Below are 25942 nucleotides of genomic sequence, written 5' to 3' on the forward strand. Positions count from 1 at the left end.
TTATTTTTCCGTGATAAAAGTGAAAAGTTATGCTGTATATATACGGATAATTAGTCGGTAAATTGCGCATCTTGTGGAGAGGCACGGTAATTCAATAAAAGCAGTGATTTCGTCATATTACAGAAATATACAGTCTCGTAAACGCGTTTACAAGTCGTGTTTCTACGGGGTGTGGGGGGGGGGGACCTTCGCTGCCTCTTTTTGTACGTTGTACTTTATCGCGTACATACGAAATTCTTCGAGGTCAATTTTAATTGATTATCTTTCCGCGCGCGAGGAGTAAAAGTTCGAGAATGCAATATATTGAGCAGTGCCACGGCCTTCGAAGAATCAACGCGAAACTGCAGCAGAAAACTTGGCTTGAGCCGGCAGCCGCTCGGTAACGACGAATCAATTGTCAGGCTCGCCGCGATGGACACTTGCATTGACTTCCTCTACGCGGCCGCCCAGTTATATCAGTAATACTGTTGCGCGCTCGAAAGATCTGGAGTAAAGCGAGCTTGTCTTCCTTTCTTTCTGTTCGAAAGGCAGATTAATTGGGATCGATACTGTTGCGATAAACGGATTTCAGCTAAGTAAGTCCGCTACGGACCGTTACGATCACGAGTTACACCTAGTTCGATCATTGTTAGCACTCAACTTTATTGAGAAAATTATACAACGACATTAGTTTGGTTTCAAGATTTCCCCTTGATTTTTCATGAACGAACGAAAATTCGGTTCTGATAAATGCAATGACGCGAAGAGACATCAAGCGTAATGTAAAGAAAGCAAACGCAGCGTCCGTGTCGTACTAGCTAATTAAGCCGGCTAAGGTCTTGCATCAATCTTCCTCAATTCAATTCACTGTAGCGTGCGTTGGAAACGCAGCGTCCCAACGAGAAAAGCGAGGCTTCGATTGTTTTCCAGAGAATGAAAGAAAAATAGCGGACACTTCCACCTCGTTTGCCGTACGCGAGGGACCAAAACATCAAACGTCCGAAGTCGTCGAATTGGAACGAAGGCATCAAAGCCTAGATCTCCTCCGTGGGTTTCCTCTATCTATTCCTTTCAAACAACGACTCTCGTAAATTGACCGTGCTCGAGACGAGCGTTTGCCTTTAACAAAAAACACGTCGTGCAAATGAGTTTATATGTTGATTGTTGCTCGTGGCTCCCGCGAAAGCGATGCATTGGTTGGCAACGTAATACACATCTCGTATCAAAAAATTTCATTCAAGACGGCCTCATCAGATTTTTTAAAACAAGTCACCAATCATAACTACATGACGTCCCATCCGTTGAACAGCGAGAGAACCACTCACACGGGCTACGTGAATCGTACACTGTTATTGCTATGATCGCTCGCGCAGGCTAATTGAATAATCTCCTTACTGTGTGCCCCCCTTTTGGAAAATTAGCCTCGTCGTCGGGCATATCAATTTTCCGTCTTTCAGCTGCTCTCGTTTTCGTCCGTCACCCAGTGCGCGGCCCAGTATTTATAGTTTTCGTGTCGGCGAGCAACGTTATGGATAGCTCAAACGCACGACACAAAGTCTCGATACGAGACCGCTGCGTTGTTTGCGACGCGCTTCATTCTCTTTGTGCCGCTGACGCTGCTTCTAATCCCAAAAACGAAGAGAGAGGGAGAGAGAGAGAGAGAGAGATGATCCTTGAGCTCCGATAAGCGCCCGCATGTGCGTATGCATTTCCGAGAATTTATGAAGTTGCTTGGTGCGCGCGTACGTGAAATCCGAGACAGCTCTGGCCTTCAGCTTTTTTGCCCCGCCCGCGCCGTCAATCTTTATTTTCTCCGAGCGTAGCTGCAACGCGCTCCCTTGCCGAGAGATCGCCATCTGGCGCTTTCAATTGGATTTACGATTTCATCACAGATACGTCGATTGTCCGCGTGCGCTAAAGTTGATTTCGTTTAGGCGCGATTATCCACATGCCTTCCGCGGGTTTTTCGAGGAATCGTTAGCCGAGCTACTTGGCGTTTTAAGAAAGTGTTTCGCTCGTCGTTAGCGCGCTCGAGCGAACTCGACATCCGGATTCTGGGACGAATGGAACATTTTTCTATCGGCCTGAATCGACGGTCAATCTTTATTATCGCATAATAAATGTTACTGATAAATCGAAAGAAAGTAAAAAGGAAATATGTGGGATCTTTTTTCTCGAATTACTTTATAGTCTCAACAGAGAAAATATATTGATTTATTCCGTATGCTTCGTGCAGGACAAAATACTAACCCTCATCTCAAGTGGTGCACATTGCACATTGAATAACATCAACTCTGATACATTGCAATTAGACTGAAAAGAGGCATCTGCCATAATTAATCGAATGTATTAAAAATCCAACATGACCACGACATATCGTCGAATGCAAATTATCGACGAGCAGAGCCCATCTGTGTTCGTGTATGTTGTCCGCGCAACCCAAATAACGCAAGCGTCGATCTAAATTTCAATCCGAACGGCGGGGAATTTCTCCGACGATCTATTTGAATCCCAAACAGCGAGCCATGCTCAATGGCAACGGCAGTCGCACTGTTATAACAGAGACAGATCGTAATTCGCCCGTCGTTATTTTCCCGTGCCACATAATCGAGGCATTGCCTCGGCAGGCGCGCCCACGTGTTTTCTCCTCTCTTCGCCAAATGTCCCTTACATCCCGCGTGCCTCTATTTCTGTGTTACGCGCGCACACATGTGCACGCGCTCTGTGCGCCGCACGCAGCGCGCCAGCGAGTTTCGAAGCTCGGCTACTGACGCTGTCCTCAGTTGGTGCCGGGCTATTTCGAACGAAACGCCGCCGCCTGCATGAATGACAACGACGCGAACACGCGGAATATGCGCTTGTGTTTACATTGTGAGAAAGAAGTGTGTTAGCGGGTGACTACTGGCTTCGCCTTGCTTTTTCCGTTTGCTGAATGAACGTCTTGACAGATTCGTGCGTTGACCGGCTGATCGATTTCTCAATTCTCAAGGTGCACGTGCGTCTGACTTTCGGTCCTAGACGCTCTCAGAAATCAGTCAATGTCACGTGTGTCCGACGTGATTGATTTATACTACTTAATTTGCGAGCAAGTTCGCACATTCTTTGCTTTTCGAATGGAGGCGTTTCGAGTCTGCCATCAATGTTTATACGCGTTTAATTAACCAAATGGTTTATTGCCAATATATTTTTATTATACAATTACGATACGATTATCAGTGGACGAGGCTGCGATAGTAAAATAGTTTAGTCTGTTTTAACAACGTCATTCTACTGAAAAATCTATTGCCAAAAATTCAATGACAAATAACAATTGAATATGTTCAATAGTATTTTCAATCTACTTTCTACGATTATAGATAAAATTACATGCAATTTCCGCCACATTAATTAATCCAGCAAGATAACACCTAGCGGAGCTTAGCCTATTTTTGCATGAACCCACGGACAGCGACAAACTTATTACGGACATATTTCGTTAGACGAGTATATATAGTGAGGGTAGAAGAGAATAACGTATAATTAAACGACTGAAAAAGGGTAGGTAATTAGTCACTTAGGTTTCCTGACGGAAAATTAGTTTGATGGATGGACTGGCGATTAAGACGACATTATTACAGTCAGTTTCGTACTCCGACGACTCGTTACGCTGACTGTGAACTATTATCGTCACGATTGAAACGTACACTTTCTTTTGCGAAGTTTACACCTAATTACTAATTACTTGCCACTTTTTTCGAGAAAAAGTAATCTTAAATAACAACGTAATTTATGATTCTTCTTTCTTTCTTGTACAGACATAGGTCGTCACCAAAAAATGGAAAAAATGTTTCAATTGTAATGGACATTAATCTCTTACAAAAGTCTATGTAAGAGCCGGTAAAAATTGTTTGTGAGTTATCGAATTAGTCTGGAAGAATTAGTGTGAAATAGGAATGCGTAGATTCTCTCTCTCTCTCTCTCTCTCTCTCTCTCTCTCTCTCTCTCTCTGTCGATGATTTATCGAGTCATAGAAAGTTGGTTTCACTCCTATATGGAATTGTTTCGAGACGTATACATTCAATGCTAATTTCCACGTAAAACGGGAATTTCGAATAAGAATGTATGATAAAATAGAAAGACCCAATAATAATGTATTTAAAAATACCTTTCTAAGAGCCTAGTACAAAAAAACAGTCAGTCACGAAGAAGAAAAATGAGGAAAGAGATAATTATGGGTTTCGTACTGAAGGCAGGGTAAATAGTTACCGTAAATTATTCCTCAAGCTCGGCGCGACAAAATATCCAAGAATGATATGCGCTGACACACTTTTGTGCGCCGAGGTACAGAGTAGATGCTTATTATTTGTTTGCGAGAGCGAGCACGGAAAACACGTCTTCTTATTCTTCTTCTTGAAGTGAAAAAGTGGTTTGCATTCGTCGAGCGAGATAGTGAATAATGAACGTTGAACATATTTGACCGTAGGCGAGGATGTGTTGGGAAGATAACTACTTTTTTCTTTTTCATGCTTAATTGGGTGTTTGTAACAGATGGTAGCTGGTTTAATTTGGAAGGCGTATCGGGATAAATGGGGGTGATTTGGAAAAAAATATCGAGTCGTACAGTATTTATAGTTCCTATTTTTCATGTATTGGGAATCATTAAATTTAATTGATCGGCATCATATTTGTTTCATTAAAAACAATGTATTATCGCGAACGACTCTCGCAAAGAAATAACGGTACAAATTTTCTATTTTTACATTGGACGTCTTCTCATATCCAAAAAGTGCCAAGCCTCGGCACATCGAATCAAAAATAACGAGCCCGCCAAGAAGAAAGAGAAGGAAAGGGAAAGTTAGCAGCACTCAAGTACTCGAGGCGCGATTGCACTGGGCTGAAAAGCACAGTGCACTTGTTATCTCAGGCCACAACAGCCTGATGGCCACATGTGTGTGTGTGTGTGTGTGTGTGTGTACGCGCGCGCGCCTCTTCCGAACGGCGCGCAGCGTATATCGTCGCACGTACGCACGTGCTTCGCGTTGCAGCGAGTTTGTGTATGCCGCGAGCGTCTGTTGCGTTTGGCTTGGCCACGATTGTTTGGACGCTGCCGATAAGTGGCTTCGCCGAAATTATTATTTCCTCGCTTTTTTGTTTGTTTCAAAATCCGGAAGTCCTTTTTTTTCTTTTTTTTTCTTGACCCGGAACTTCGTGTAGTCTTATCTGGATTAACTTTATCTGCGGTAATATTAGGGTTCTTTCATGTTATACCTATGAACGTCATGCTATTTAGTTTATTAGATGTTTGATAAGCACAGCAGCACATGTGTTGTAAAAGTGGTCATAGCGATAAAATAGCCTGGAAAAGTTTTATTTACTATCGCAGGTGGGAGCTTCGTGGGAAAGCTTTTTCGATATGAATTTTCTGAGAAGGTTTATAAAAAGCTCACTGGCTCGTATTAACGTTTGATATGAATAACATGTTAATGATGATATAGATTAATTATTAAAATAGCAACAGTCATTAACATCGGGTTGATAGGTATATCTAAGGAAAGGCGTTTATTCTTTTACGCAAATTGGTTTTCCAGCAAACAATTAGTCTCGTCAGCATAACCATCTGCCGCGACAATCGAAACTCGGCTAACAGAGGAAAACAAATCTCTCGTTTCTACAAACAGCGACGGGGCACGTCGAAAATTCGCCACTCTCACTTACACTCTTGGATGTCATGGCGTAGTTCTTGGCTAACTTTCATTGTCAAACGATACATGTATACGTATGTCACCCTCGCTTTCTCCTTATCCGTTCCTCCTCCTCACTTTCATTTCCTCTGGTTATCTTTGTGTCATTTACCTTGAAATTTGACGATTTTCTTCGATTGTCTAGTGTTTTATTGTAGTTTACGAGGGCTGGGAAGGGCAAGGTCAGTCAAAGCGATTACGGACTATTGTTCATTTTTATTCAAACCATATTCCAGGCACTATGATATTATCTAAAAGTTTTTTACGTCGTGCGCGCGCGCGCGGTCTGCTTGTCGCGATCATTCGCTCTAATTTCATTAGAAAAATAGCGCAAAAAGCTTTTCTCAGGCTTCGAAGCATATTTAAGACGCTTAATAATATGTGATTTCTTTTACGCGCATTCCTGGGGATCGGACTAAGCGTGCCATTTTAACGAGCGCGCGAGTAGAACGGTTCGCCTATTTTTTCATTCTTCTGAAAACCAAGGGCGCTGAGTCTCACGGGACTAGCTTTTGCAGCCAAGTCAGTTAGGCGACAGTCATTGTCCAGTTAGCACTTTTGCGAGTCTCACAACTCAGGCGTAGTCTTTTATGTGAGGAAAGGCGAGCGATATTGAAAATTTCTTGAAATTTCGATTACAAAGCATTGTTTTGCGTAAATTTTAATATCGGATGTGATTAGTTCAACGTATAGTAAGAAATGGCATTGACCAAGGCTTATCTGCTTCCAAATCTGGTCATTATTACTTTATACGTCGTCGCTGGTTGGTATATTTATTAAGGGTTTTAATTATTAAGTCGATTGAACTTAAAATTATTTATTTTTCTTATTGACATTACCATGAAAGATATTTAATAGGAAATTCACTTAGTCACGTTGATACCCGGTATGGGTTCACATTTTTAGATGCCGGACCGCAATTCAATTTCGATAATGTTTTAATTGCACCGCGGGTGAATGTGACATGCCATGGCTATTGGCATACTTACTGCTCCATTATTACTACTTCAACAACAAATGCTCCCCCGAACGCTACAATGAATGCACCTACAAATCCAACCACCATTCCAGCGATCACTCCTGCGGGCGCTGGTTCAATGATGGCTGCAATCGTGAGAAGCACTGCACGTGCAACCACGAGTACCAATGTAAGAGCGACCGCGAGTACCACTGCAAGAGTAGCTGTGAGTTCCGTTACAGGAGCAAGTATGAGTATCGCTGCCAGACTGACCACGAGTACAACTCTAAGAGCAACAACGAGTACCCCCGCGACTGTAACTCAGATGTAAATTTTCATGAACGGAAAGGTCTGCCTAAAGACTATTACAAAATTTTTGTTTAAAAATAAATAATTGTAAATAACCCATCATATCAAATTGTTCAATTTCAACATTTAATGGTATATTTTTTAATAAATACCTATTTCTCAGTATTTTTTATCGTGACCCATGCGAAACTTATTCTTAACTTGTAGGAAGTGTTAAGACAAACTAGTGAAATTTATCAAGTTGATAAATAAAATAACAATGATTTTTATTGCTAAGCATATAAAATTAAATCAATGAGCTATCGTGTAATAGCACACGGAAAGTAAAAATTTATCCAAGTCGCACTTTATGATTATTTGTTTTCGCACACAACTTGTAACAATAAACAAATGATGATAATTCTTTTCGTGATGTTAAATTTGGCAGCTTCGGAAGGTAAGAAAATATTTTTATGTATTTTTACCGTACAAAGCTCTAAGAATACTTCGACGTATATTTTGTTCAAATTTGAAAACGTGCAAGGTACAAACTGTCGGACACTCCTTTGATTTATACTCTCGAAATTGCAGGAAGCATTATCGACTCGTCGTCGGTACCAGCATCCACCTGCCTAAGCACTCCTACCATTTCCTTCTATAATATGTTATTGAATTACAATCAATTTGAAATTGCCCTAACAGAGAATGCGATAATTTCTGTGGTGAATATAGTAGTTAGCATACAATAGCGGGTAGAATCGTAAATTGGAAGGTGAAATGTGAATGCCGGAGGTGGTACCGACAGCTAAGAATATCGATGATCAAGGCAAATTGTATATATTGATTAAGATAAAATGGTGTAAGCAAAGAAAGCATCCCATTAATGGCAATTCACATGACAATTTATTCGAGTTTACGTGTGAACAGTCATATGAAAGGGCTGCTCACATAAGTTTTGAATAAGCCGTGTATCTGCGGTAATGTGCTTAGTAAATTAGGCACAGTGGGCTTGCAATTTTCACGTTTCACAAGCTTTGATAAATGAGATCAGCGAAGTAAACGTATAAAAAAACTGACAACGAAAGCCGAATTAGCGTAGAAACGTATAAAAAAAATCTCAAAGGTATCGACGATAATTCGCGTGACTCTATTTTAACTGGCAGCGCGCGCAGCCGACTTTCCTCACTTTACAAACCACAATAAACCTTCGGTTTATACTACTCGTGGTTTTAATTGCCTTCGTACTCCTACTACCTCTGCACACCTATATGCAGTGAGAGCGAGCGAACGAGAGAGAGAGAGAGAGAGAGAGAGAGAGAGAGAGAGAGAGAGAGAGAGAGAGAAATCCCCTCTGATCGTCGTTTTAACGTTGAGTCAGTGTGTAGTGCGCGCACGCGTCGTCGACGACGAGAAAAGTAAAGAGAGCGATCCATTGCACGCTGCCGTCGAGACTTCCTCAAACGAGCGTCGCTTGGCTGGCTGCTCGGACGCTTTCTTTTTTCTTTTGCGTGCGCGTGCGAATGTCATTGTTGACGTCGCCGTGGAAAATTCTATTTGGATAATAGATCAAAAGTCAGACGCGATTGCACCATGAATCGCGTAAAGCTTCGACGCACGTGTTAATTAGCGCAACGGTAAATCTATCGGCAGTTTGCCATTTGCGAGGTGATTATGCAGTAATTTTCGCATCGGAAGAATACGCTCGCGCCCAAGAACAACAGTGCGCGATTTTCATTCGAGTGTAACCGAGAGGAGCTTCGGCAATCGGCCTTGCCGCAGACACAAGTGATAATGTGTAGGATTTAGCAGGAGATTGCAGCGCGGAGGTGAATTATTGTCTCAAGGTTCACGTGCATAGAACACGATGCTCCATCCGGCTACTGTCGACAAATTGTGGTAATTCGTTGACATAGTTGATTTTTAGATCTTCTGAATATCATGGCTTTTTGTTTTGATCGTCTTTGAGATAAGCGCGATGATGATTAAGCGCGAAATGTCTTTTCTTAATAAGCTTCACTGATAAGTAGCAAAAAAAGCAATCGAAACATTATGAATGAAGTGTGAAATAAAGAATTTTTCGTAATGACAATTACGCTCAAATGAGTCACGTTTTCACGCGAAAAAAGTAATGAATATTATCCAAGCAAACACTTGTTCGAATGAATAGACGCACTAACCTGGTTTGAACGCGCGGTGCAGTGGTCATTTTTTAGATTGCGATAAGACGCTAAAGCCTTTTCTTCTCTCTCTCTCTTTGTCTCGCAAGCGACTTATTACTTCGCGGTTAGATGAATAATCTTGATGGATTGTTTACTACTCGAGTCAGGAAAAGCAGCGTATAACTTCATTACGAGCCGCTTGGCGTTAAAAGGCAAAGTGCAGTGGAATGCGTTTACAAACGCACGCCGGTTTGCCTTCTTCGTGTTTCCCAGATCCCGTGATAAAACGCGCGACTGACGGTAAAAAAAAAAGACAGGAGTGCTTTTTTTCCTGGATTCTTTGTCTTTGGCTGACTCAGCGTCACAATTTTCTATTCAGCGTGTGGGTTTATGCAAAACTTAATGCGAATTCTCCGTCACTTTAGAATTTCGCTCGACACTTATCAGTTTTAAATCTCGAGAAGAAGTGGAGGAGGGCACGCGTGCAATTTGTTAGGATTATGAGTGTGGGTCATAGATATCTAGCTACTGTTGAGGTCACTTGTCATCAGGCACATCGTAGGTATGTTATCGTATTTTTCGAGGATTAGTTGTGTCGCTTTTTTTTTATTGCATTGAAGGGACAATTATTACTTAGTACAAGATTCGATAACAATCTGTGAATTCCTTATAATGCTAATACGAAAATCTTTGTCATTCAATTACATTATAGCGAAAGCGTACATGCCCGCGCATGAACGTTATTTTTGACAGTCATATATTTGGACTAAACGACCTCAAAACCTCAAAAGAAAAAAAATTCTTGAAAGAAAGTATCTATCTTGAATATTTTCCATTCGCTTAAAAAATATATTATAATTACGTAGCGACAATGACGATTTAAGGCAATCAGCTAGGACAATTTTTCGAGCAAAGCAGATCAGAGAATTGGACTGAAATTCAACGTTTGTTTACAAAGAAAAGATAGACAAGCCTGATTCTTATAACACGTGTTTCGTCAAAGCTCCCTCTCTCTCTCTCTCTCTCCCGTCGCAGACAGGTTTAGATTTAGACTCATACCGTGTCAAACGCTCGTTCTACTCTTTCTCTTTCTCTTACGCAATAAAAATCTTTAACTGACAAATCTGCAGTCCTTATTGGTCTTAATAGTTGAAATAGGGTTTACTGAAGCTGGCAGGGCATTCGGCAAATCGATTAAACAGCTTTTGATTCTGATATTTCCCATGAACATTGATTAAAAAACAAAATCTGTCAGAGTCAACCTTGAACTCGTCACCGCGCAGGGCATGTACCAAATTGAAGAAGTATAATAAAGAAAGCTTCACTCTTCTATTACATCCATCGCCGGCCCAAATTAATGTTCTCCTTTTCAATAATCAGTCATGGGTCTACCGACATGCAAAGTGTCATCGCTCGAATTCACCCGCGTTGAAAAGAAAATCCAACCAAGCACGAAACTTTCCCCTTTCTCCTTCGTCAAGGTTTCCTCTGATGTTTGTTCAACGCGCCGCTCCCTAAAAATGTACACGCTGACGGTGCGTCAAACGATATAACGATATTACCTCTCGTGCACACGCAATTAGTGTTCACCACGTGTAACGTACGCCCGTGATGGCAAAGAAAAAAGACTGTCGAGAGGTTAGCGTGACTGTGCTTGCGTGAAAATTTTCGGGATCCGGCGACGTAGTGCTTTGAGGTTTATGTACTTGTTTGATGACTGAATTAAAAGACTTTTCAGAGTATTTGGCACATGAGTTATAGTGAAAAGATCAAGTTATGTGAACATTTTTTTTGTATCTCGACTGAAAAAAAAGGAAACGAGAAAAAAAAAATTAATGGTTAACAAATAGTCCACGCTGTGCATCAACTGTACATCATATTATTTGATAACGTTAAAAATTTTATTGAAGCTTCATCTATGGCAGATGTAATGATCACACTTCCATACATTTTATTATGAAGACAGTTAACGTTCCTATAAATCACAAAATCGAGCCGAGCGATTATATTCTTTGTATTAAACTTCTTAAATCTTTATTCCGGAAGCTCGTGTTCGTTCTCTGGTTGGATTAGCGGCGCATTATTTTTATAGCTGCCCCACCCCCTGTAAATGCGTCAGCTCGCATGAGAGATCGGCGAAGTTGGCTACAATCCCGCTTGCCATGTCACTTTCTTGAAAAATCACAGTACACCCAGAACAGAGCAGCTCTTTGTATATTTGCAAGCCAAGTTATTCGAGCATTAGTTACAAAGTCCCATTTTCGATACGTTCGAACAAAATTGTGAAAGATTGTTTTATGGTTAATAGTGCGGTTCTTGGAAATTCGAGTTAAGCGTGGTCAGGCATTGGTAACGTAAGGATTAATTTAAAGAAAGAAAACTACTCTAGTTTTTTGTATTTTATTTGCTATTCAAAATTATTATCAATTAAAATTAAGAATTAATAAGAGAAGGCAATTATAATATTAATTAAAAAGTCTTTTTAGTTTTCATAACCATAGCTAACTGCATTATAATTCAACGCAGTAATAAACGTCATATCGAACACATATCGATCGGTTATTACAAAAATTATTTCATATAATCGACTAAATTTATTTGCGCATATTCATTTATTTTTAAAACATTTTATTATCCTTTTGTTTTCTCTCTACTGATTTACATAACCAACATTCAAGTATATATTCAAAGCTTGAAACATAATCACTCTTTCGCAAGAGTCAGATAAAGTACTTTCGCGCAATTTTTTACATGTCTTGCATGCAGTATAATATCGATCATATGTGTAGATATCGTATCAGTTATCACTGAATCAACCGCACTGCACAATGTTAGTAAAGCAATAACAGATTTACGTGCCATTGCCAGAATAATATGAGTATTACGATTATAGTATATCTTTCTTTAAAGATTTCATTTTGTTTAAATGCACCTCACTACCGATATCTCTAGAATGAACAATTTTTTCTGCAATACGAATTTGACATGATTTAACAATGAACACTACGTCGTTTTTGCTCTACGTCTTTATTGAACATAGTAAATGAGTATATGATGAGCGATAGTATAAAATAATCCCATTAACTTTTGCAATTAATATAAAGTTTTTATTGTATGGCAAGACTGTTATAATTAGTTAAAATTCAATTTATTTCAAATATGATGTTTCTTTTTCAATTAACTGAAGCATTATTTATGAAGTAGAAAAGGTTTCGACCCCATACACTAAACGTTATTCAATTTTACTTAATTTTGTTATCTTTTACCGTATAAAAATTCAGAAAATATTTATATACTTACATTTAGTCTAACTTTCGTAAAATACACTGAAGTATCGAAAAATACAATGGTTTCCTGCATGAAGCTATCGTTAGGCTTCATGGCTTTTGGTTTGTGTTATTGATGATTAGTTCGGACAATATTTTTTTTCTAGTATGTGTGATTTTCTTTGTGATTTATCCTTTGCAATTGTTCAAATTACGTTCAAGTCAGGTTTAATCTTGATTTTATGCTTAGTTCCTCGATACAATTCCAACGATGATTGGACAGTTGAAAGTTAATAAATTTTGGTATAATTTGATAACAATTTTGTAGTGCATACTTCTGGAAGGCATTCTTAGTCAATTTCGTTTGTGCAATTATTTTCTTTCTGCGAAATTAATTATTTTTGCAGAAGTGGAAAATTAATACGGTAGAGAACGATCGAAACAATACGTAAGACGATTTAAGCTTCATGGTAGTATTTTTAAACTCGACGTTATAGCGATTTCAAATAAATCAGTTAATTACGGGAAATTGCGATATTTGCAATTGAGATGTATTCTCTTTACGAAATAAAATAATGAGTAATCTGGGCAAACCTCGATGAATAGCTAAATGAAGAGTTGAATGTTTTTTCTTTTTGCGGATAATATTGTGGATAAGACGAATGTTCCTTTGCCACGACTGCATTTGCAAATCTTTTACAGAAGTTCTACGAATAAAACTTGTTCAAAAGTTACGTTACTGAGATAAGATCGTTTGCAGCCATATTGTAAGTTTAATTTTCTGCGTTTGAAGTTTCTCTTTGATAAGTTCAGTCTACGTAGTCAAGATATAATATATGCTTATCAAGATTTGAAGGATTATTTTTTATTTTGTCTATTTTTCACTATGGGTAAAGAAGATATACCCTTTTTTAAATCTTCAAGCGATGTAATTATACATATGCGAAATGTCAATTAATTATGAATCTTCACAGTAACTGTGATATATCGTTAGTCTTACGAGTTTTTTGTTCCACCGATGAAGTATTTGCCAACCAATGAGACAGTATCTATTTTCTCTTGATATATTTTCTGATTGCTACGTTATTTTCTTTTACTTAAGAGCTTTGCTATTAAAAAGTCGAAAGTATGAAAGAATTTTCGTAGAAAAAGAAATATCAACGTAATGAAACTCAGCTGCAAAAGTCATATCTACTCACTATAGATTTTCGCACCTGCATTTGCGCGTTCGTACGTTGCAACGTACACGCGCACGTTCTTCTCTCTCCAGTGGGAGTGTAGAAAGGTGGGAGGCAGATATGCTGGCGGTGTGGGAAATCGCGACGAAGCGATAAGACGCGTCTACTCGTTCGCCGTTGGTCCTCTCTCGAGTTCTTTAGCAAAGCGTTTCCGGCTGCTCGCGTGTGGATTTCGGCGTGGTGCAAGTGTCGGCAATGCACACACGGTGGTACGTGAGCTCGACTATTTTCCTGCGGTGGAAGGTGTAAGATATAGATTTGTACGTTGCTGTGCCATTTCGATTCAGTGACAGTTGTTAAAACGTAAGGAGATGCTTTGATAATTTGATAAAAGGACGAGTCTTTTTTTAAAGTTACGTGCTGATTTCGATAGGCGCGCCTGTCGTTATCTCGATCGAGATAAAGCGCAACTTTAATTTCACACGAAGCGAGTAGAGTCTGCGATTGCTAATTATCATTTGGCGTGTCTGCTACATATAGGTACAAGTGATGTAGCATTGACATCATTTTGGTAGAATTTTTGATTAATTGTGACGAAAATCATTTGATGCTTCTATACAGCTGTAAATTAGAATATTTTCTACGTAGTGGTAAATAAACGTTTAAGATGATGAATAGTATTATCTATGACTCATCCACGCTAATTAATATACGTCGCGCATCTATCTAAACTAAAATACATTTCAAACTTAAAATTCGTTTTCGAAATTCACGTCGACTCGAGAATTTTTGCATCAGTTATGACGATAAACAGTATCATTTTTTCCTTTCCATTGGCTTATGAGAATGAAAAATAAAATTACGAAATCCAAGGTGACTTCTTCAAGATTTCTAAATAAGGCAGTCGATGCAAGTTTTGTTTGGAATCAGTTAAAATATACTTTAGCCTCTGTAGTTTTTGCCGAGCACGCGAAAACAATTTTAGTTATTGCAAAATATCCACACGCAATGCGAAAAAAGTTCGTTTGCACAACACTGCTCGCGACATTTCATTCAAAATTGAGCATAGTCAGAGACTAACCAATGGAATCCATTCTACTGTTGAGTTGTCTTTTATTATGAAATGCATGACACACTTTACAATTTACTTTAAATTATAAAGTCTAGAGTTATAATTCAGTTATGGAATTCATTATACAACTGAAAATGTTTTATTAGGGAATACGAAATAACTTGAAGCATCATTATAAATGACACGAAAATTTATGACTATACATTTTTTTTCAATGTGCAAACGTCTCATGGACATCGGTGACGAACCTTCGCATACAACGATACGAAACTGAAAAAAAACATAAATACAAATTGTCAAATGCTCATCGATGTTTAAATCCTCTCCGAACAGCTGACAAAAAAGCCCTCGATGTCGAGTGAGATCATTTGGCTTGTAAAGTTGCAGCGGCGTTTCTTCTCAAACAGCCGTGTCTCTCTGTCTTTCTTTAGCTAAATTTAGCGTATGATCAACCGGTCGTTCGCGCGTTCAAGCCGGCTATCGGTATAATACGAATAAACGTCGCTACGCGACCTTTTCTTCGCGAATTGTTTTATGAGGTTGTTACAAATTTTTTTCACCCTTTTATTCTTCTTTATTTCATTGTCGGTTTTTTTATCGTTTGTAACGATGACGATATACTTTATTCTTTAATAAATCTTTCGATAATCTTCTTACGTCTAGAGATACATAAACATGTATGGCCGTAAATTTTGAAAAGTACGGTTACGTGATTCACTTCACGAGATGTAAAAGAAATTCACTTTTTTCATTGGCACAGCGATATCTTCTGTCTCTTGTCACCTACTACTCGACGTCTCTCATTTGCACGTGAGGAAGTTATTTTCCTCGAGGTAGATAGACTTTGTTCTTTTTATTCGTGTGTAGAGTTGAGATGTCGGCTACTGTGAATAATACTCATTGGGACACTGGTGAACTTGACACTGTCGTCTGTTATGAAGATGAAGCTGAGCTAGGAACCAAATGTCGAATGTGTTTTTATACTGGGTGAGTTTTAATTCGTTATTTTCGTTATTGGCAGATGGATCCTACTGATCGAATAAGCATTTAAAAATCATGCATTGATAGATACATAGATATAAGCTAATTGTATTGTATATATGAAAAAAATCAAGTCATTAAACATAACACAATCGTTCAGAATATGCATTATCAAATACTTTAAAATTAATATTACAATTCATATTACGTTGAGCTGGTTATTACAATGTCCTCAGTTCAACAAATCAGTTGAGTTAAAAATGTGTAACGACATCGATAAACAATATATCTATCATACTGAAAAATAAAACTATCCATCGATATATTATGATTACGACAATTACGACGGTTATATTAATGATATAATTTATCTGAACAAATTACCTATCGCTAAGATTTTATCATAAGTGATGATTTGATCTTTTATTTTCATTTATTCAATTAAACATCCTCATTACTCAGAGAAATTTAGATAATAACCAGGAACTAGTGTACGTGTTGAGCTCTCAACATATCTTTTAGATTTTGAAAACATACCCTACAAAATCAGCACATATAATCAAAACTGACTCAGAAAGCTATTCATTTTTATAAATATAGTGACATCACCTCTCTTTACTTTTACCCAGAAATGTTCGATAAATAAAAAAAAAAACGCGTGGCATTAAAATTGATTATTCAGCTGAAATAACTCATTCTAGAGATCTGTATTTAAAATTAAATTTGTAATTTCTAAAACGAGGAAACATTGTTAGAAGAAATGTGGAATTTTATAGTTTTTATTAATGATTTGGGACATTTTAACGACAATACCACGATTCAATTATATATTGTTATGTAGATTAATGAATCGCTAATTATATGAAAATTATTCATATTATGAGTATGATAAATACTCAGCAAAAAGACAAAGTAATGTGAGTGCGAAATAACAAAGTGATATCTATCTTTGAAAAATTTTATCTCGTAAAAAGCATATAGTATTTCAAATATAGTTATTTTGTCTACTCCTCATATATTAACTTTATCGCTTAAGTAAATAACTTAATAGTTTTACATGTATAAAATTATGTCAAATTGGACATAATCATTGTATTCAGATTTATATTTGTCATCTTACACAATGATGCGTACAATTATTTTTGCACAGAACCCTATGCATAATTTCAAGTAAAATTTTACTACGTGGGAGGTTCGGAAATTGCATATTACATTAAAAATTGTATCGATAACATCGCGACAAATATTACATCAACGGGTTCTTCCTCCCTCTACGACCGAATCTCGATCGATGAACAAACAATAGAGTTTAAAGTCCATTCCAATAAAGATGGGAGATTTATCTCCCCCCCCCCAATCATTTCGTCATCGCGGATACGACAATAAATAAAAAATGTGGTTATTTTTATTCATCTGACTTGTTTTGAAGCTTTATATAGATACATAATGATATCGTGATTCAGAGCGCAAAAACGCAGATCTATCCGATTACAAGTACCTGTGCCGCAATTTCAAGAGACACGTGCACCTACCTTTCTTTCTATTTCCGTATGTGTATGTGCTCACGAAAATCGTGGTCATTATATACGTACGTACACTCTCGCTTTTGTTGTTGCTCTCAAATGATATAATAAAATCACGATTAAGTTACGTAAAACGAATAATCTATAATGCATAAGCGTCAATAAGCGAGCGCGGTCATTCGACCCTCGTTGTCCGACACACATTCAATGTTTCCCGGATACCACTGCCATTCCTCTCGCGCCTATACAACAAAGATACTACTGCTGCTAGTCGAGGTTATTCATTCGTGTTGCGATTATCAGTCGCGTGTCCGTGTGGAGCTCGAAGCCTGCAGCTGTAGTTGGGCTCCGACGCTTTAGCAGTCTGTCGCTGCTGGTCAAACGTTCACCGTGCCGGTGTGTGGTTGTGTGCGCGCGCTCGTTGGTTTGTGAGCAGTGAAGTTCTGGTTTGATCGACAACCACTTGCGTTCGTTACCAATTCTACGCTCATTCTCGGGCATTGTGAATTTACCAGAGATCAGATTGGGAATCGAAACATCGATGTTTAAGCGCGACTTTGACAGCTGTACTTCTCGGGCCGATTCTGAAGAGAAATGTGCGTGACGAGAAACCTTTTTTTAACGATATCAAAAACTAACGAAGAGCTTCATTGGGAAAGTCGTTGAGCCGTAACTCATATGGGTGCAAAAGTTAAATGAACCGCGATTTCGATCACTTGTTTTGTTTTGCCTTCGGAGCATTGTTCTCCACAGCGAATGTGCTTCATTTTTTTTTATTTTGCCATGCGAGTCACGACTACTGCTGCTGCGCCCCCCGATGCAAATTGGATTAATTCGTTCGATTGCGCGAAGGCTGATGCTTTTAATTGGTCGATGGTATTGGAATTCTCCGGTCGAGAGAGATTTTACTGCGAGGAATAACGCCTTCTTCTTACGTTTTTAGTTGTATGATATCCGTGAATTCCCTTCTTCTTTTTTCAAGTGATTTCGGATTCTCGTCCCGATTCACTAATCAAGTGAAATTCTTATACATGCAGAAGAGTCTCTGGAATTCTTTGCATCCTCTTTTTTTGCAGTAAAAAATCTGGCTTCCTGGATCTCACGATCGTATTCCGCATTCAAATTGTAAATAAAGCATCACGACGTGCTTTTCTGTTAAAACTGCTATGTAGGGGGTGTCGCCAAGGCCGAGAAGTCCAATTCTTATCTATTTGGCTTTCTAGTTCATGGTTGAATTTTTCGCAGTTGCTTCAAATGATGATAGACGTATTAGTGCCAATGTGACGAACCATATGCTTTGAATGAATATTGATGAGTCGTTGATATGATACACTTTGTTTTTAATCAGATTCAGTCATCTTATATAATTGAAATGGGTGACTTGAGTGAATGCTTCGTTTGGCCGTCAAATTTTCATATTTAGAGTGAGTAAATTGATGCAGTTAAATGTTCGTTTTTCATGGAAGTAGATTGCTGTGATAGGAAATTGGTTGTAATGAATAGTCCACTCAGTTAAATGTTATACTTCTCTTGTTGAATCAAAGTTCAATTTTAAAACAACCTTACATATTCTTCGTCGATCTACAAAGTTGCTGACAATTACAAATGGTATTGATGGAAAATGAACAATTTATTGTTACGGACACTAACGGTGTTTGTAGCTGTAATTTGGTCTATAGTAATCGGTTAAAAATTATTTACTTATTATCTCATGATCATCGAGAAATGGTAAAAGTATAATCTGTTTTATAAATATTGAATTAAATTTCTCATAGTCGCAACCTCGAGTCTTAATCGAACGCAATAGCCCAAAGTGATCGAACGAGAATGAGTAGCGAAGAAAGAGAACCTCTATCGCCGCTCACTACATTTCCATACGACTGAACCAAACAAGCACTTTGCATTGAATGTCACGCAGTCGAAACTCGGACGTGGAGCGTGCCGTTTGCGCAATGTTTCGCCGCGACTCTTTTTCAATCGCGCGATAATTTTTCGTCGCAATTCGCAGTAAGGTGCGGTATTCGATTTGTTTGTCGATCCTGGGCGCGTTCTTTAATAATCGCGAAGCCACTGTGATATTTATTCAATCGGCTGATAATTCGCTGAGTTGCGATTGTGAGTTATCGCTTTTCATTTGACCAAACGCTTAAGCCGCGCGTTCAAAAGGATAACGGGATTTCCATTTTTTTCAATATTTATTCAACATTCGAACGTTAAAAAAAACGACTCATCCAACAATGTAATTTGCAATACCAGTTAAATTAGTTATTTCGGTTTATATTGAAAAGGCCAGACGTGATACATCAATCAAATTTTACTACCGTGGATAAACAACGAAAAAAAAGATAAATAAATCCGAGAGGCATAAAACCGTGGGACTACACATATGGGAAGTTAAGCGACAGGTCTTGGCGGCTTTCTTTCTCTCTCTCTCTCTCTTTCTTTTTCGAAGGTCAAAGTATTTCACTTTTTAGCCGCCACGATAGTTGTGTGACGCGCAATGATAATATCGAATCTTCGGAGATTTATGCATGCGTTCTTCTCTGCAGCCATAGTAATAATTATGATTCATAATTATACTTGTCTCGCATGTTAAGTCACTAATTTCTTTTATTTAAACATCTAACACGAAAGTATCCGAGTGACTTTAATTGGTTTGACGAAAATGAATATCGTCTCACATCCAAGTCTCTCTCTCTCTCTCTCTCTCTCTCTCTCTCTCTCTCTCTGTCTCAACATACGGCATCGGCACATTCACCTTTCTAAAGAAAAACGGGTTAACACGTGTTTGACGACTACTAGCGACCCTGACAGGGCCGCTTTCGTTGTGAATTCATTCTAATTGAGTTACGTTAATTCACTTTACTTACCTCACGAACATCACTAGCAAAAGCACGCCTTCGAATACAAGACCAGTGGCTATCGGTAGCTTGCGCGAACGATTCGCATTTCTTCAGGGGAAGTAGTTGTTTTCTCATTCGAGTTTTTTTTTAATAAGCGGCTATTTTTTTCGATTATTAGTCAACGAACAAGTGAACATTTTTAGTGGAAATTCGGATTAGGATATTCTTTAAAAAAATTCAGTGATAAAAGTCAATATGGTCAGACAAATTGATGCGATTATTCAACATCAAAGTTATAACAAATAAATGTCACATGTCGATCGATCAAATCAAACATCACTTCCACAGACGGTTTTCAAAGCACGTAAAAGATCCAATAAACGAATAAACATTCCTAAGCAAAAAAGAAAAATGGTATGGGACGATCGTCTGTCAGTGAAAGAGGTGACGGAGATAAAGCGCAAAACGCCGCGTTTCCCATCGCGAGAGCGTAACTTCGCGGTACGTCGACGTGGACCACGACGTACAGGATCTTTACTCAGTGCCAGCCTCGTCGATACACCACCGCCATCTTCTAATGTCGACGTTGCCAAGGAGGAGGAGTCATTGGCGATACAATATCTCGAGCAAAAATACCCGTAAGACTGAGTTTTTTTACGAGGAATGATTTTAGTTTGTTTTGATGTGAAAATCGAGATAGGGAAAGTATTAGATTACTTTGAAAGGAAAAGTGTGTTAAGCCAAGATCACACATTGGAAGTGGAGGGGAAAAATCGATGTATGTCACTTATATCGGTGTTGAATGATAAGTCCAATCATTAGGTGAAAGCTTGATAAAGAAACCACAGTAAGCATGACGAAAACTTCGATAATTGGCTTAGCTAGAAAAACCGTAATTTGATCATTTGATATGATACGGTAAACTTCTTAGATTTATATTATGTTTTCTTAATCACACTGTATATATATTTTTTAAATTATATATTGAGACGAATCTTATTAGCTACAGATTTTTATTCATCACTCATTTTAAATACACGTTTTATTAAATTTATTACGTGTGCATAAATATATATTTTCTTTTTCATCGGTAGTTTGATCTGCTAGTGAAAGCAACATATTTTGTAAATTAACAGAATAATAGCATATCGACAAATAAAATTGTTATCATGCTTTGCGTCGCTATAGCGGAATCTTATCACCTATTTCACGCGTCGCCAGTATATCGGATAAAATAAACGATTGATATCCTTTTCAAAAAGCGTGTTCATTGTTCGATTCGTTTATTAGGAAATCGGCCATGAGAATAAAAAAAGAAACCATATACGGTCTCCGAACGCGTCGTCGGCAAACGACGACGACCACGCGAGGATGGTCTCTTAGGTGAATCATAGTCGGCTGAAAAAAGCAATGTCAATTGAATTAGTTTTTTCCCTCCCTTTCGAATTCTTTTCACGACTACTTGTTGAAGGAATTTCGGAGGTCAGCCAGGAATATAAAGAGAAGAGTGATGACCTTACTCTCTGACGTTTCGATAGTTTATGTAGATTTGTTTGATTTTCGTTTTTTATAAGGTGTTATCGCGACATCATGAGATAATATTGATTTCAATTAAAAATCGAATCGATATGACAGTTGACATCAGTCAAAACGTCCAAATTGATACGTGTCGACTACAACAATAATGAAATACCTTCTAACATTAAGTCAAGTAATTCACGAAGAATTCCAACTAACTTAACGCATATATCGTAGGAACGAAAATAACAATACAGTTCATTCGCATCTCCGTCCCCCTAAGGAAAAAAAGAACCTATACAATAACCCAAAGCAAACAATAACAGTTCTTATATACGCGCGTTTGGGGCATCGTCCTACTGAACAAACATAATCTTCCTCCACGAGATTCTCTCAATTATTGAAAGAATCTCGCAGTGAGAAATGGACTACCCAAAAATTCCAACGAGCGACAAGGTCATGTTATTAGCTTCTTCTCGAGCCATTGTCAAGGCAAGAGTGTGAGAGGGGAAAATACAACATGGACATTCCGCATTATTTTATTTATGAGTTCACGAATTGGCTTCGCCAAATATTAAAAAACTTCATCAGGGCCTACAATCCACAAAAATTCTTTCTCAAAGAATTTCGTATAATCGAGGTGAAAGAAATACACGAAGGGGAGAAACAAATTAAACGAGCGAGAAGAAAAAATGAGCGCGCAAGGCGAAGTTTTATAAAGTTGTACGTGCAGACTGGCGTAGTTTGGGAATCGGAATAGAAAGAGCTTTTTGAGGAAGCTCGCGGAAATAATCAAAGTGTGCGCGGCATTTGCCAAAATCCCGTCAAATGCGCTCTTTACAACGCACACGGACGCTGACGACTTGCGCACAATGATCTGTTATATTGCTATTTCACGCTCTTTTATATAGAAGTGCATTAGAATACGAGCCAGACAAGTGAGATTAATTACGTCTCTTGTTACAATAGCCAAAGCCAATTACGTAGTAGTTATACTTTCTCTCTCTCTCTCTCTCTCTCTCTCCCTCCTTCTCCCGTCACGAAAAAAACGACAAATGCTTGTATTCAGCAATTATGTTTATCTCATTCATCATCATTGCAGCGAGTACAAATATTTGATATCCAACAGGGTATAGATAGGATAGCAAAGTCAAGACAGTATTCCGTGATCAATAATCGTACATCACACAGCTAACATCCGCATAAAAAAAAGGAAAAACTTATTATGGCAACGTCGGATAGCAATTATCGATACGTAAATGCACGACGGAATTAGGTGCGCGTTCCAAATGAATTATCCCCGCTGGGTTTTGAGAGAAAAGTCATATAAAAGCGTCGTGAGCGCGCTTGCGCGAAAGTTACACGTTAACACCTACACACGCGCGGTGACTCGCAGAGTGCGAGAACCCTCGTGGCGCCGCAGTTTGAAGAGTGACTCTTTTGCGGCTGCACTGCTCTTATAATACCGCGCGCAAGCTCGCGCTCGCGGCCTTGACAGTGCAACGGCAGAGCATTCGCTTTCTTTGTTTGTTTTGTGGTCAGTGGAGCAAGTGAGTTCCCAACGAAACAAAATGGTTCTTATCCAGATAGGCGAATGAAAACTGAATTGTAACAAGGAGATTCGTTTTTATTTGGTGAATTGACTTTCGATTAGAGAAATTCATTCTAACAATGTGTGCTCGGTTATTGCACCAATTCATTCAAGATTTCCAGGTTATAAATAAATCGTGGTTCTCTCTTACTTTTCATTCAGATTCAACCAATTGCATACCCATTTTTCAAGTGTTTCTTAAAATAACAGTGGAATTTTTTTAAATAAAGAGTAGTTAGCCGAGGCGTCTCTCATAAATTCTTTCAGTTGCATTGTCATTTTTTGTTCAGTTCTATACCAAGTCACTTCCATCTTACATAAATAATATTACCGCTTGATTTGTTTATCGCTCGATGAGTTAAAAAAAAACATGATTTTTTGCTGTCTAAAGTTTGCGAGAAGATAGCTATCGGTGAAAAGACAAGAAGTACATTTTTCAAAATGATTATTACGAGATTTCACAACGAACGTGTAACTCGATCTAAAATTTGTAATCTCGATCTAAAATTCATTGCATTAATCAATCTTTGCAATAAATAGCATATTTACAAACACAAATATCCTACGTGTAGACGTGCTGTTTGAATTCTGTCAGTGAAAGAGAGAAGATCTAAGATATCGAGTGTAATTTTAAACGCATGAAAGCTTAAAGTAAACGCCTTTATTTACGACTGAATTGACAACAATGTGCAATGAACGCAGCGCGTGGCGTACGAGAGCATCTTCTCCCTTCGTCAGCCTGACGTACTAAAAGCCCAAACGATCTATATTTTGGCCTTTGCACAGTTACCGAATCACGCGTACGTGCGCTACTTTCAACTTGACGTTTATCTAATTGCCAAAGGCAGAGCGCCGCGCGTGTTATACTTACGAGCTTTTTGTCGATAGTAGTGACGTGCGCCGCGCTCGATTAGATAGCAAGAGATGCGTTAGTTTAGTGGGCTTTTTGGCTTTCTGAACTCTTGTGCGTGGTACTGTTTTTTTATTTCTTTATTTATATTGAAGATTCCGATATGGATTCTTTTTGAGGGAATAGATTTCTGTGCGAGTGTTTTTATGATGTTGTCGGAGCAAATATTTATTATAATAGCTTTTGATATCTAAAATTGATTTTGCTTTCGAGTGAAATTCAATATCGACTTCAGTTAGTTTGTCCGCTGTCGTAATGTAAGCTGGAAATTATCTGTTCAATCTGATATGTCTTTAATGGATATTATTAGTAGCTGATTCATAAATATATTATCAATCTTATTAATTGACACAAGCTATGAAAGCTAAAAAAGCAAGAATAAATTAAAAATCAATACATATACTTGATCATTTAATTGAACTTTGCTATAAGGGCTCGTAAGAAATGGTGTCGTCGCAACGCCGTTATAAGTATTTGAAAGTTACTATTAGTCAAAAACTAGAAATCAAAGTTCCTAATTAAACAATTTTTTTCAAAAAGCCATGATATTTAGATTAATTGTAATGAACTGGAATTATATCACTTCAATTTGCTTGTCCAATAAGTGAGCGTTAAGTGAATGTGCGTCAATATCAACAGGGAGCCAGTTGTATCCTGACGCACTGATAACGAGTATCAAACGAAGACTCAATTAAAGAAGTTATTTGGATAATTCATCAACATTTTCAAAGAACAGAAATGCATTCTGATCTGAGTATTACAGTATTATAAATTGTATGAAACGAAAAGTTTTGAAGTATTCTAAAAATAACAAAAACATATCGCATGTGCAATCATCAAAAACAAGATGAATGGGGAGCTTATCATCTCTAATCCAAATTAAGGTGATAATAAAAACAATAACCATTGATTGAACATAAATCAAGCCAACAATAACAAATGAATGCATTTGGTAAAAATCAGATCAGAGCAGGCAAGCTGCTCTGGCAATTAACTCGCTCAGCCTGAGCGGCAAACTACATAGGCGTCACACGACGCTAAGCTTGCTGGGCAAGATGAGTCCAAAGGGACCGAACCAAGACGCTGGGCAGAAAACCGAGGTAAGGGTATCGTGCGTACCGTCGCCCGGTGCCGAGCCGCAAGGCGTTCGGGTAAGAATACCCGAACCAAAGAAAGGAATACCGCCGGTACCACCGCCAGTACCAGCAGTAATCGAATCACCAAGGATAAGGTGCCCGACGATCTCGGAAAAAGACTTTTATAGAAAGACACTGTCACTCGACAGGAAGGACCGATATCCGACTTTGTCGGGTGCGGAAATCAAGAGAGGCTTGCAAGCTACCGGTCCAGACGCACAGAGGAGGCGGAATCCTATGCTTGATCGGAAAAACAGGTCAGCCGCGAGAGACAAATAGAGTGATGGATGATGGGTCTTATGCTTTTTTTAGAGGGCACGTTACGAGTTTTGTGGAATTGAAAGTTGTATACGTGTGTCCTTATATTGTCGTATTTGAGAGGGTCAGGAAAAGCTTGATTTTTCTTTCGTTCTTCCGACAAAAAAGTTTCGGGGAACTTCGAAAGATTGATTACCGTATTTAGATTCACGGCACGGGTAAGTTGGTGTTACAACGAAAATTCCACAAAATTAAATGTTTGCGAAAAGCTGCTGAATGATCCATCACGTGACAAGAGAAAAAGCGCGAAATACTGAAATAACAATGGTACGTAGGTTCCCAACGATATCCGGTGCAGAATTAAAGCGTGGCAACACGATAGGCAAATGTCCACTAGAAGGCGGTCTGGATTTAAGTCTCGCACCATGGCCTGGTATGAAATGGGCATGCGTCAGGGTACTACATCTCTACTGCAAGGTCTTCGACCAGTACGAGCTATTCGAGCTCATCGTTAGGTAAAACAAAATGACAGTGCTCGTGTGTGTATGTGTATTCCGCTAAC

At 38.5% G+C, this 25942-nt stretch overlaps 1 protein-coding gene across 7 annotated transcripts in view; it reads left to right on the forward strand.

Annotated features, from left to right (window-relative positions):
• LOC131670272 (four and a half LIM domains protein 2) overlaps positions 1 to 25942 on the forward strand; it is an 88117-nt gene that overhangs the window by 27937 nt on the left and 34238 nt on the right. The window contains exons 1-4 of one of the 7 annotated variants that reach the window (XM_058945734.1): positions 8603 to 8841; positions 24626 to 24870; positions 24950 to 25379; positions 25716 to 25895. The exons of 2 other annotated variants lie outside the window; for them this stretch is intronic. In XM_058945734.1, coding sequence (XP_058801717.1) covers positions 25042 to 25379; positions 25716 to 25895 — 518 coding nt within the window. In that variant the 5' untranslated portion in view covers positions 8603 to 8841; positions 24626 to 24870; positions 24950 to 25041. Of the gene's footprint in view, positions 1 to 8602; positions 8842 to 15487; positions 15608 to 17703; positions 17721 to 20363; positions 20606 to 22897; positions 23036 to 24625; positions 24871 to 24949; positions 25380 to 25715; positions 25896 to 25942 lie in introns of those variants that run through there. 4 more of the 7 variants (XM_058945733.1, XM_058945738.1, XM_058945739.1 and 1 more) reach the window with 4 other exon arrangements.

The sequence above is a fragment of the Phymastichus coffea genome, unplaced genomic scaffold, assembly GCF_024137745.1.
Source record: "Phymastichus coffea isolate CEN01 unplaced genomic scaffold, Cenicafe_Pcof_1.1 PCOF00105, whole genome shotgun sequence".
Lineage (NCBI taxonomy): Eukaryota > Metazoa > Arthropoda > Insecta > Hymenoptera > Eulophidae > Phymastichus > Phymastichus coffea.